The sequence below is a fragment of the Halichoerus grypus genome, chromosome 5, assembly GCF_964656455.1.
Source record: "Halichoerus grypus chromosome 5, mHalGry1.hap1.1, whole genome shotgun sequence".
Lineage (NCBI taxonomy): Eukaryota > Metazoa > Chordata > Mammalia > Carnivora > Phocidae > Halichoerus > Halichoerus grypus.
In genome coordinates, this window is record NC_135716.1 from 90,683,465 (window position 1) to 90,696,951 (window position 13,487).

The following is a 13,487-nucleotide window of genomic DNA, read 5'->3' on the forward strand; positions in this document are numbered from 1 at the left end:
ATAGTGGTCAAGATTCACATGTTCCGCGTGGCTCTCCAGTTGACCTAGCGCCATTTTTTAAAACCACTGCCCTTCCCCCACTGCTCATCAGGTGCCATTTTTATCAGAAATCAAGTATCTAAATGTGTATGGATCTGTTTCTGAATGTACTTGCCTGTTTCATGCTAAGATCCCTTTATAATTCATTTTCTTTCTTATGTTATCTCTTTACCTATTCCTAATCTTGGGCACTGTGTGTGTGTGTGTGTGTGTGTGTGTCCGTCTCCTCTTAAAAAGCAGGTTTATGAGGTCAACAGTGGTTTTGAAAGAACCAGGTTTACGTTTTTTACTTTCTCTGATTGTTTTCCTATTAATTTTGGCTTTTATCTTTTTTAACGTCCCTCTTTCTGCTTTGTTTGCTGTCTTTTAATTCTTTTTTCTAAAATCTTAAAACTAAGCACTTTGGAAAAGAGTTTGTCAAAGAAGGCAATAAATAGCTTTTAGTAGATATTGTCATTCAGTTTTCCAAAATGATTTACCAATTTACTCTTCACCAGAGGTGTATGAGAGATCCGGTGCTCCATGTCCTCACCAACACTCGATATTGTGGAATCTTGTTGTGGCTTTAATTTCTATTTCCTAGTGACTGAGGAGAGTGAGTACATGTCCATATGGGAAACATAACGTAGAGTGACAGAGCCAGACACAAAACAGTACATTCTGTATAATTCCATGTATATATAGTTCAAAAACAGGCAAATGAATCTCTGCTATTAGAAAGGCAGGGGCAGAGGGAGGGGGTAGCCATTAGGAGCACGAGGGGACTTGTGAGGGATAATAAAGTCCTAGTTCTTGGTGTGGGTGGTAATTACGTGGGATGAAATTGTGGTAATTCTTCAAACTGCACAGTTATGATGTGTACATTTTTATGTATGTATGTTATACTTTAATAACTCCTATATGTACACACATATGACAAATATATATTATAAAACATGTGTATATATTTTTTTGGAAATAAAATATTAATAAAGCAAATATTTTGGGCTAACTTTTAAAGATATAAGTGCATACATTTCGGTGCCTTCCTCACTAATGCTTAATTAATTCTTCCTTAGTTATAATTTACCCTATTCTGGATCTTATATACTACCTTGAATTAAAACCCTAGTGCCTGTCCTTCACTCTAAATCTTAGTGACTAAGCTTTTTGGGCATAGGGCTAAATGGCTTGGCATCAGAGCCCCTCTGGAATTATGTCTTGCTTGTCAGGGGCTTTGACTACCCGAGCAAGAATGTTCATATTGTCCCAGCTTCCCTGGGAAAGTCAACACTTTGCCACTCACACTTTTTCCTGTTGAGTAACTACGGTGACCTCAGGTACTTAGCTCAGTTCCCGGAAGAGGGTACTCCCTAAGTGGTTTTTGAATGGAAAAGTGAAGGGATGCTTGGAGAGGCAGATACATAGATAAAAGCTAGTCTATTCAGTTCAGCAATATTCCACCAATAATATTAAAACCCTACCACCAATGAAGAGGTTTTCCGCCTCCTTCCTATTTCATGGGGGTAAGAGCTGGTTGTTCTGGATAAAATGGGCTGTTTATTAATTTAACACTCTTTAGTTGGATTTTTCTCAATTGCTTTTATTAAAAAGACCATAACCCTTACCTGAGAGCATCATATTATCACACTTTAGATAAATTCAATAAAATGTTAGCTGGCTTAATACTAAGGCAGTGAAATTAAGGAAATGGCATTATGTAAGTGATGATGATGGTATCTTTTGAATCCTTCGTATGTGTACTTCACTGTATTAAATAACTCGGCATACATCATCTGATTTACTACTCACAACAAATAGGAGATAAGCATTATTACTACAACCTGATGTACTCACCCAAGGTTGGTTGCACATCTAGCAGGTGGGACAGTAGCAGGTGGACTGTTTGAGAGGATCCCATTAACCCCTGCTTATAGGACAGCATTTGTGGATGACCCTTCGAGAAGGGGGGAGATATGTGGAAAGAGCCCTGACCCTATTTAGCCCAGTCCTTGTGCTATCACTCACTCACCGCATGACCTCAAACGGCTCTGTGTAAGGGAAGAGTTTAGGAATCAGACAGAGACATTCTAATCTTAGGTCTGACACTAACTGTATGTCCTTTGGGACATAACTTAACTTTCCAGAAAGAGTTTCCTTGCTGGTAAAAGAGTCAGAGCCGTTGTGGGAATTAAATGAGAAAAGTGTTTGTGAAGTACCTGGCACGTGAGCATAGAAAATGGCTGCCACTGCTATTTATATTGCCATTAATAATAATTTGTGATTATTAATGCATTTATATAGCACTTCCTGAAACTTGCACAATTTCCTGGCCACACCAGGGCTGACTTCCTTTGAAGTTAGAGAGGCCAGGGCAGGAGGCCTCAGGACACTGCCTCAGAATAGATGCTGCATCTTTGGACACTGGATAAGCCAACCAGGCATGTGCTTATGGCACCAAAACAGAAGACTGAACAGATTGTTTGAAGAGTGAGAGATTTTTTTTTTTAATTGTAATCATCTGAGAAACAGCTGTTGGCCTTTCTTACTTTGGTTTTATGGTTTTCAGTTGTTTTCGTTTTTACGTAAGGTGGGGATACCAATCTCTACGTATCTCAATCTGCCCATGGATACCAGCAGAACGTGGTAGAAAGAGGACAGGCTTAGTTCCAGACAAGATCGTGTTCAATACTGGCTCTGCGACTTGCTAGATACAGGGCTGTAGGCAGCGCTTGGCTCCCATGGAGCCTCTTTATCCTCATTTATAAAATGGCTATCATGGTAATTCTTACCTCTCGTGGTTCTTACCAGGCTTAGAATGAGTCACTCTAACTGAAGCACTTAATAAAGTGTTCCTCTCTGCCTGCTGCTCTGATCTGCAATCTTTCCAAATGATTCTAGTTAATCATGGTCATCGATACCATTAAGACCGCTAATACGTGGCAAGTCAGGTACTGTGTTAAGCTCTTTACCTGTGTTGTATCATTTAGGCCTTTCAGGGACCAGCTGAGGGAGCCTCTAACTATCATTAACATCTTCATTTTATAGATGAAAAAAAATGATGAAATAAAGCAGTTAGAAAACGTGCCCAAAGTCACATATCCAGGAAGGGATACGGCTGAAACTCGAACCCAGACCGCCTGACACCTGTTCTCAAACACCAGCTGCTTCCCACATTGTTCCTTCCTCGAGCCCGGCCCAGCATCCTTCCTAATTTCTTCTCACGGAAGCAACGATTACCCCCAAACCTGCTCTCTTCTCGGGCATGAATGGCACTCATATTGGAGCCGGCTAAAGCCTGTGTGTTACCACCGTTAAGCCTTGTGCTATGGTGTCTGTCTAGACGCCTGGGCTCCAGCAGGTGCTGAGTGGCCACTGCTGAACGCCTCCAGTATGTTCTCTAGGCTGCTGGAACGTACAGGACTTGTCTTAAGGAACTCCTATCTTACAGAAGAAAGTTCATTTTCCAGGTTAAATCCAGCGCTACTGGGACATTCCAGATTAATAATCTCTGTGAAGAATTCTTGCTTTGGTTACCTGTAACCTCACTTTTCCAAGAGATTTCTGCTCCTACTGCACAGGGCAATTGAATGTCGCTCAGCCCCTCTGAAAACAGAACACTCTGGATTTTGGCTTGCTCCTCTTTTCCCATGCAAACCAGAGCTGTCATAGTAATTAGCCCTCAAGGGCTAGAGAATATATTTTCAGTAAGTAGCTGGGTCTTCCGACTTTAAAGTTCAAATCTGTGCCTGTTTCAATTAACAGAATTCTCTGTCAAGAGATAACTGCCTTGAACCCACCTCCTATAGCCTTTTTTTTTTAAGATTTTATTTCTTTATTTGACAGAGAGAAACACAGTGAGAGAGGGAACACAAGCAGGGGGAGTGGGAGAGGGAGAAGCAGGCTTCCCGCCGAGTGGGGAGCCCAATGCGGGGCTCGATCCCAGGACCCTAGGATCATGACCTGAGCCGAAGGCAGACGCTTAACGACTGAGCCACCCAGGCGCCCCTCCTAGAGCCCTTTTGCCCTATGGCTCACCACACAAGAGCCACTGGTGGTTAAGAGGCCTGGAGAATCCTACCAGGCCAGATTGTGTTTCCCAGAACATAGCTCTTTGAGCCAATATTTGTTTGCAAGTTTGAATACAGATATCTTTTTTTTTTTTGAGAAACAATTTTATATGCTGTTGCTTGCTAATTACATTTCATTTAATCACTTTTGATCATCATTTATTCACCTAACAAGCATTTATTGATTGCTTTCTGGGTGCAAAGCAATGGTGAGGTCCTCCTGGTTTTCTCAGTTCTCACTGGCTTTTATTCCTCCTTTTGATTTGATGAAGGAGGGGAGAATTTAATAGACATTATATCCTTCCATCTGCCACATCTTTAATGCAACCTTAAATGGGCTAGAGTCTGCAGCAGGTCCCTGGGGCACTCCACACTTGCCTACTTTCAGTCATTAAGTTCTCTAAGAGATATTTCAGCAAATTCTCTACCTTTGGGCTCAGGGCCAACACATTAAAATTAATTCAGTAGCAAAATTACCAAACTAAGATATGTCATTACCATTTCATTTCCCCCATAAACTGTGTCAATCATGTATTTTTTCTGAAAAGTAATTTTTCAATTCAACTTTAATGGCGCTTTATAAACTACAATCAAACTTATTCTTGCTCTAACACAGTTACACTTGCTCCATGATTTTATTGGGACTCTCTGTATTTTCATTGCCTTCTTTTTCACTGGCTCACATTTCCCCGAAATTTAGATGTGATAATCCCACCGAATGTTCCTTACTCCTACAACCATTTTGGATAGAACCGTTATCTCAAACAGTGCTTTGATTTCTACTGCTCTCCATTCATTCATTCATTTATTCATTCACTCAACAAATACTATATTTCTTTGTAGAAATGTAGCACTAGGCACTTGTCTTACTTTGCTCAGGCTGCCATAACAAAATATCATAGACTGGGTGGCTTAAAACACAGAAATTTATTTTCTCACATTTCTGGAGGCTGGAAAGTCCTCCCCAGGCTTCAGGTAGCCCCATCTCTAAGGCTACCATCAGTGACCCTCTGTCTGGCCTGTTGAACAGAGGCGGTGGCCCCCATCCTTTGAAACCAAGAAGGTTTCAAGGAGCCCTGATGATCTCTGAATCACCTTCAGGGTTATTCTTCCCTTTTCTGGAGGAATAGCACACAGTTATGTCTGAATAGCTCTATTATCCTGTCCTGCAGGATCTAAGAAATCTGACAGCCTTCCTTCATTTTGTCTCATTTGTTCTAACCCCTTTCGTTTTTCTGTCCCCTGCTGGTGGTGTTGCTGCTGGTACAATCCCCATCTCTATTCCTGGCTTCTGCTGAGGTGGCTGCTTAAGCCCAGGAGAAGGACCTATGATCTCCTTGTCAAATGGCTGTGCAGCCCTACCCTGAGTGTTCTCTTCGGAACAGATTTCTCATTTTTGGCAATACGGATAGGCTGAGAATTTCCCAAATCTTCATGCTATGGTTCTTTTTTTTTTTTTTTTAAGATTTATTTATTTACTTACTTACTTATTTAGAGAGAGACAGCAGGGTGGGGGGGAGAAGCAAAGGGAGAGGGAGAGAAATCCTCTAGCAGACTCCCCTCTGAGCCCAGAGCCTGACACAGGGCTCGATCCCAGGACGCTGAGATCATGACCTGAGCCAAAACCAAGAGTCAGCTGCTTAACTGACTGAGCCACCCAGGCATCCCTGGTTCTTTTTTACTTAACAATTCCTTCTTCAATTCATCTCTCTCCTTTCCCACACTTTATTATAAGCAGTCAGGAGTAACCAAGATACTCCTTCCAACCTTTGCTAGACATCTCCTCAGCTAAATATCTAATTCCATCACTTGTAAATTCAACCTTCCACAGAATACTAGAACATAGTTCAGCCAAGTTCTTTGCCACTTTATAACAGAATGGCCTTTCCTCCAGTTCCCAATAACATGTTCCTCATTTCCACCAGAGACCTCGCCAGAATCACCCTTAACATCCCTATCTCTAGTATGCACCTTAAAACTTTTCCAGCCCCTACCCATTACCCAGTTCCAAAGCTTCTTCCACATGTTTAGGTATCTATTACAGCAGCACCCCCCTTCTCAGTACCGAAATTTGTATTAGTCAGGGTTATCCAGAGAAACAGAACCAACAGGATTTTGCATGAGTGTGTGTGTGTGTGTGTGTGTGTGTGTGTGTGTGTGTGTGTGTGTGTGATGAGAGAGAGACAGAGAGAGATTTAGAAAGAATTGGCTCACATGATTATGGAAGCTGAGAATCCCAAGATCTGTTGTCAGCAAGCTGGAGACCCAGATGGTTTAGTTCCAATCTGAGTCCAAAGGCTTGAGAACCAGGAAAGTTAAGGGTGTAGTTCCAGTCCCCAAGCTGGCAGGCTCAAGATCCAAGAAGACAGTGTTTCAGTTCTAGTCCAAAGGCAGGAAAAGACTAATGCCCCAGCTGAAAGCGGTCAGGTGGTAGGAGCTCCCTCTTACTCAGGGTTTTTGTTCTATTCAGGTCTTCCACTGACTGGATGATTCCCCCCCCCCACCCCCTTTTAAGGAGGGCGATCTGCTTTACTCAGTCTCCTGATTCACATGTTAATCTGATCCAGACACATCCTCACAGATACCTCGGAATGTTTGACCAAATATCTGGGCATCCCATGGCCCAGTCAAATTGACAAATACAATGAACCATCATAGCATCATAGGACTTACAAAAATCATTAAGACAGTTTCTGTCCTTGAAAAGCTTACAAATTTGTGCCAGGGCCAGACTAGACACAAAGTAGAAGGAGACAGCTGCTATAATAAAGGCAAGGGAAAGTGTTATGGGAGAGTAGAGAATCTATTAATTTTGTCTTGGCAGATCAAAAGAGGGTTTCATGCAAGGGCTGCCATCTGAACAGCCTTGAATATAAGTAGAATTTGGATAACTGGTGCTAAAGGAGAGGAGAGAACTATAAATTTTAGGTGCAAGATGAACAGGGGTGTGAAGATGCGTAGTATAATTGTATAACCAGCATGTATAACCTGGAATGTCTTGGATATTAGTCTGTCAAGTAAAAATAATTGAAAAGCAAATTAAATCTTTAAAGCATGTTCAAGAAAATGCCGAGGCAGGGGATGGGGTGTGCTGCATTCATATTACACAGCAAAACGTCATACTATCCTCTTTTATCATTTCTCTCCCAAATCTCACATATAATTCTCTACCAAATCTCTCCACCATGCATAGCAGCTGCTCCCAAGTCTCTCCTCTCTCACACTCTAAAGCCCCCAAAACATCCTCCCAAGCCAGCCCATGTACAGGTTTTCTTTCCTCTGCCTCTTTTTTAACCTATAATTTTTCTCCCATCAGTAACTCTTTGTTCTTTCTAATATAAATCCATCTGGCTTAGCTTCTCCAGCTCTGTCCCTCATCCATTACCTTTACCTACTTTCCAAAGGCCTAGGAGGCAATTAGTTCCAATCCCTAAGGGGCTAGAAGAGGTGAAATGTCAAGATATCCTTGTGTTCATGTTTATCTCTGAAATCTGAAAAATAGCATGTACACTTTGCTTATGTATCTTTCCAGTGAAAGCAGAAAATCAATAAATCACTTGATATACATAAACAGTAGAGACTATGAAAGGACATGGTAGGAAATGAGGCTGGAAAGGTAGCAATAAGAGCTAATGTCTAGGGGGCATTCACTATGTTCCATGCAGTATTTGCGCCATGTAGCATTTAGCTTTGAAGGCCATGCTAGTGTGTCTGAATTTTAGTCCACAGCCCTTGGGAACCATGGAAGATTAGTGATTATAAAACTGACATGTCCAGATTGTATTTTAAGGTCTACCTATAAGATTAATGCAATTTTACAAAATAGATTGGACGGAGGCAAAGATCAGAGGCAGGAATAGCAATAAGGAAGCTAAGAAGTACAGTTGAGAAGTGCTCAGGACTCATCAATTTGGACTTTTTGGGTTGTAAGAAAGAGAGGTTTGTCCAGACTGTTTTAATATAAAGTGTCTGTGTAAAGGATACTCCGAGATTGGGACAGGAACTAGGCTTGAAAACCCTCAGGATCTAAGACAGCTCTAGGGATGGAGGACTCTCTTCATCTTTCTCTTTCACGTTCTCTCCCTCACACTTCTTTCTAACTGCTCCATTCTCCTCTTGGGCTCAAATACCCCTCCTCTCCTTCACTTCACATCCAATCACAGAAGGAGCCTCTCAAGAAGATTCGGTTAATTAAATCACCCCTATAGGCATCCCCAGCCAGCAGCCTCCAGTGAGGAAAGAACAGTTGGCCAATCCTTCACAGACTGCCCAGGCCATCCAGTGGGCAAGTGGGGGAGAGGCCGTGGACACGGCTGACATCATAATTAATATTTCTACTGGTGATATGTTTGGAGAGGAGGGGATGGCTTCTAACTTAAGCCAAAAAATTAATTTAATTAAGTACCATTTTTCATTTTACCATTGCTCGCACTATAACCTTGACCAAGGCACTTATCTCTTCTCTGCTTTGGTTTCTTCATCATTCAAATGGAGATACAAGTAACAGCACTCTAGAATTTAGCATTCTTCCAATTTGCTAGCCACATTTAGTTAACATGAGGTTTCCCTTCTGGTTAACTAAGAATAACAATACCTTATGTATGTAATTACAGTTTGCAAATCAAGTTCACATCCATTTGATTTGATCCTCACAAGAACCCTTTAAGGTAGGTAAGACAGATATTACCTCAATTTTTCTGAGACCCAGAGAGGTTACATGACTTATCCAAGGTCACACAGCTATCAAGTGACAAAGCCAGGACTTGAATTCTCATCTTCAATCTCCAAGATCAGTATGTTCTCTTCTTGGTGCCTCTCAAGGGTTTGGTTGCCTATTCTCAAGGAGCAGATCTGCTGTAGACTCAAGACTACTGTCTTCCTGTTCTTTCTATTCTTATGTCTCCTTTTTTTTTTTTAATGCCTCTCCTGTTCTTCTATATTTCTAGTTTATTACGGAAGTCTCTGTTTTGGCTTTGGTAATGAAGGGTTTGGTTGTAGACATTCGACAACTTCCCTGGGCATTGATCCTTGCTTCCTGAATTGCAGGGAAACACTCCATTACAGTCACTACTCTGACCTCAGCTGGAAACATCGGGGAGGATGGAATCCTAAGCTGCACTTTTGAACCTGACATCAAGCTTTCTGATATCGTGATACAGTGGCTGAAGGAAGGTGTTATAGGCTTGGTACATGAGTTCAAAGAAGGCAAAGACGACCTGTCAGACCAAGATGAAATGTTCAGAGGCCGGACAGCAGTGTTTGCTGATCAAGTGATAGGTGGCAATGCCTCTCTGAGGCTGAAAAACGTGCAACTCACAGATGCTGGCACCTACAAATGTTACATCATCACCTCCAAAGGCAAGGGGAATGCCAACCTTGAGTATAAAACTGGAGGTGAGTTACTTTTGGCAAGGGGGAAAGAGAGCGCCCAAAGGTATTTGGGGCTAAGAACCACGGGATGCTGCTGAAATAGTTTATGCTCATGAGTGACCAGTAAGACAAAGACCATCCTGCCACCAGTCATCCTTGCTGTCCAAGACCCGCACCAACTCCAAAAATAGCCCCCCTATAAGATTAGGTCTTAAAATCTTCTGTTCTGGACTCTACTCTTCTCTGGATTTTCAGGTATATTCCCTGAAATAGTTTGCCAAAATAAATGTGGTCTCTTTTATGGTAGCCTTTGTTGTTGCTAGTAAGAGAAACCCATGATCTGGCCTGAGATTTTTCTGTGCTAAGTAGGCTCTAGCCCAAGTCTGAAATCAGTCTCCAGAGACTCATGGCAGTGGAACCTATTTTAGGAGAAGTTCAAAGGGAACTAACCAAAAACAATAATGTTCTATAAACACTAATCCTCCCCCAGTGAAATCCCACCCTTCCTTATCAACTCAGCTTGGTGAATTTATGTATAAGAAACTCAGAGAGGTACTGTGAGGAGTAAAAGGATGATTGAGAAAACTAGATGATGGTCCCTCCTCTTGCAGAGCTCACAGGACACAGCTTATAGAGTTGAGGGCTGGGGCGGAGATAGGAAAAATAGGTAAATACCTATCATAATCGATAAAGTCTAACAATGTTTTAAGAAAAATATAAAGTGATTTGGGGATGCAGAGGGAGAGAAGGATCACATCCAAATGCATAGGGAGGGAAGGGATAGGAGAGCCCCCATGGAGAATTTGGCATTTGAGAAAGGCCTTACAAAATAGGCAGAAAGTATCCTGAGGCCTCCTGGCCTACACTAGTCTGCACAGGCCTTCCTTGGACACTTGATAACATGTGTTTCTATTGGTGATCTAGAGCCAGACCTGGGCAAGTACTGGGGCCTGGGCAAGGCAAACTCACTGAGCCTCAGTTTCTTCATCTTAAAATGGGGATTAGTAGGGTCATGTCAAAGGGACCCTGGAGCCAACTGAAAGGGCTTCCAGTGACAAAGCTGGAACAATCTGAGCAACAAAACAAACAGCATAGTAGTAAATGAAAACTCCAAGTATAAAATAAATACACATGAATCCATACTTCCATAAATATGAGGGAGATGACACAAATCTTCCTTACAGATGAATTCCAAATAATGTATTTAGATCTCCCCACTCCAGGAGGTGGAGCTTAGTACTTCCTCCCTTCTCCTTGACCACACTCAGGGTGTGTTTTTCTTAGTGAAGTCCAACTTCCAGAGAAACCTGGCAAACACTGCCTCAGCAAGGTGATCAAAGTTAACATCATCAATGATAAGTCATGTCAATAGTATGCATTCTGATGTGATATGATGAGAAGGGCACTTTTCCTTCTATGGCCTTCCTCACCAAAACACATAGCTTCAATCTAATCATGAGAAAAACCCCAGACAAATTCCAATAGAGGGGCACCCTACAAAATACCTGACCTGGACCACTCAAACTGTCAAGATCATGAAAAACATGGAAAGACTGCAAAACTGACATAGACCAGAGGAACCTAAGAGGACAAGCCAACTAAATGCAATATGGGATCCTGGGAAGAAAAAGGACATTGGTGGAAAAACTGGTAAAATACAGATAAAGTCTGGAGATGAGTTAATAGTTATATACCAAAGGTGGTTTCTCAGTTTTGACAAATGTACCATGGTTGTTTAAGATGTTAACATTAGGGAAAATGGTGAGGTGTATACAAAAACTCTCTGTGTTATCTTGGCAATGTTTCTGTAAATCTAAAATTATTCCAAAATTAAAAACTTGTTTTTTAAATGGTGATAATAATAGAGATCCCTAGAACAGTTGTGAGGATCGAATGAAATAATGTCTGGAATTTGGTACCTGGCACGGAGTGCACCCTCCATGGTGGTTCATTGTCATGTACGCTTAGCTCCTTACATCATCTCCCAGGAGCTCATTCCCTGCCTACTGTGAGCAGATGAGTCTCATCTCCCCTGCTAGATGGAAGATTCTTTAAGGGCAAAGCAAGGGCTTTCCTTTCACCGCTCACTCAGTCCCAGCATACTCAGAGTCAAAGGAAAGTGCTAAATAAATTAATAACTTGGATCTTGCCATTTGGCATAATAAGCATTTTATAGTCAAAAGTCCAGGCCTTAACATTTTTCCACAAATGTCTCACTGCCTGGATATTAGAGGAAGCTAGTCTTAATTTCAAAGTTCATTTACCTCCCCAATAAAGAGGATTATCTTAGAAGAAAACAAATGACTGTCTCTACCCCTGGACACCAGGGCTGGAGAGTCTCCACCCAAGCAAAATCCAAACCCCTGTGATGACAAGGCCTGTGTATGGAATTTCTGTGGGTGACGGGTGAATGCTGTTTGTTTGTTCCTTCTCCCTCTCCCTCCCCACCCTAACTTTATCCTCCAGGCAGAAAAATTCATAAAATCCAAGAGGCTTCATAGGTGCCTGAGAAAATGTCCAAAATCCTTAAGGAATAAACATTTTGTGATCAACTTTATCCCTTATCTTTAAGGGTTGAACTGGAACTCCTCTTAGTTGGAGAAATTTATCTGTTATAACAATTATACCTAGAACTTAGGTCCTTAGAGTTTGTGATTTTGGCCAAAGGGTTGTCCAAATCATTATTTGCATCTACAATACAATTGGCCATACACAGACGGCCCACTGGGGAAGTACTGAGTCACTTCAATGGTGGAAATGACTATGTTTTTAAGACCTAGCACTTCAAAGCCTATATTGTTTTATCTGTATGACCTTGACATCTGCCCCTCTTCACTTCCAACCCTGCAGCCTTCAGCATCCCAGAGGTGAATGTGGACTATAATGCCAGCTCAGAGAGCTTACGGTGTGAGGCTCCCCGATGGTTCCCCCAGCCCACAGTGGTCTGGGCATCCCAAGTTGACCAGGGAGCCAACTTCTCAGAAGTCTCCAATACCAGCTTTGAGCTGAACTCTGAGAATGTGACCATGAAGGTTGTGTCTGTACTCTACAATGTCATGATCAACAACACATACTCCTGTATGATTGAGAACAACATTGCCAAAGCCACGGGGGATATCAAAGTGACAGGTGGGTTTCCCCACACTTTTTGCATGGGTTTATTGGGCTAAAATCAAATACAAATTGGGCGCCTGGGTGGCTCAGTTGGTTAAGCGACTGCCTTCGGCTCAGGTCATGATCCTGGAGTCCCTGGATCGAGTCCCGCATCGGGCTCCCTGCTCAGCAGGGAGCCTGCTTCTCCCTCTGACCCTACCCCCTCTCATGTGCTCTCTCTCTCTCATTCTCTCTGTCTCAAATAAATAAATAAAATCTTTAAAAAAAAAAAATACAAATTAAAATCTAATTGGCTTAACAGATATATTATGTATCGGGTTATAGAAAGCTTGAGAGTCCTCTTCATGGAGAACTTGAGCACAATTATAGTTGGGATTGCATTACATAAGAAGACTAATACAAAACAATATTTATGGAATATAGGTCAAAAATCACAATGAGGCTTCATCTTGTACGCCTTCTCATTGACTGGGGGTAGTTGCCCGGAGAGCAGTATTTAGGATTCTGTGGTCCTAACTCAATAAGACTGCTTTGGTGAAACAGTGAGGAAAATGACAAATATTGGATACCTTTGATATATTCAGCGGGTGATCTACATCCCAAGCCCCCCAACCAAAACTGATTTGGTTCTAGCCTGCCTTTGAGAAGATTTTCGATCTGAAGACTAAAAGTCTTAAGGTCCGACTCCAACTTAGTCTTATTCAACCCATCTAGGACTGGCTCATGATCCCACTAATATTGGCCCAGGATTAGTCAGAAAGCTCTAGATTGAACTGGGTCCCAGGCTAAAAAAAACTAGGACTCAGAGCGGCCCAGCACCCTAGTTTCCCTACCTTAGTGCATAAAAAAAACTAGGGTTGAGCTAGTGTCAAGAAAATGTACAGACTGGATTATGACTTTTAAGACCATCCTTAC

At 42.0% G+C, this 13,487-nt stretch overlaps 1 protein-coding gene across 1 annotated transcript in view; it reads left to right on the forward strand.

Annotated features, from left to right (window-relative positions):
• The window catches only part of VTCN1 (V-set domain containing T cell activation inhibitor 1), a 50,847-nt gene that overhangs the window by 32,886 nt on the left and 4,474 nt on the right, over positions 1 to 13,487 (forward strand). The window contains exons 3-4 of the mRNA XM_036071033.2: positions 9,135 to 9,482; positions 12,309 to 12,587. Of these exons, the coding sequence (XP_035926926.2) occupies positions 9,135 to 9,482; positions 12,309 to 12,587 (627 nt within the window). The remainder of the gene's footprint in view (positions 1 to 9,134; positions 9,483 to 12,308; positions 12,588 to 13,487) is intronic.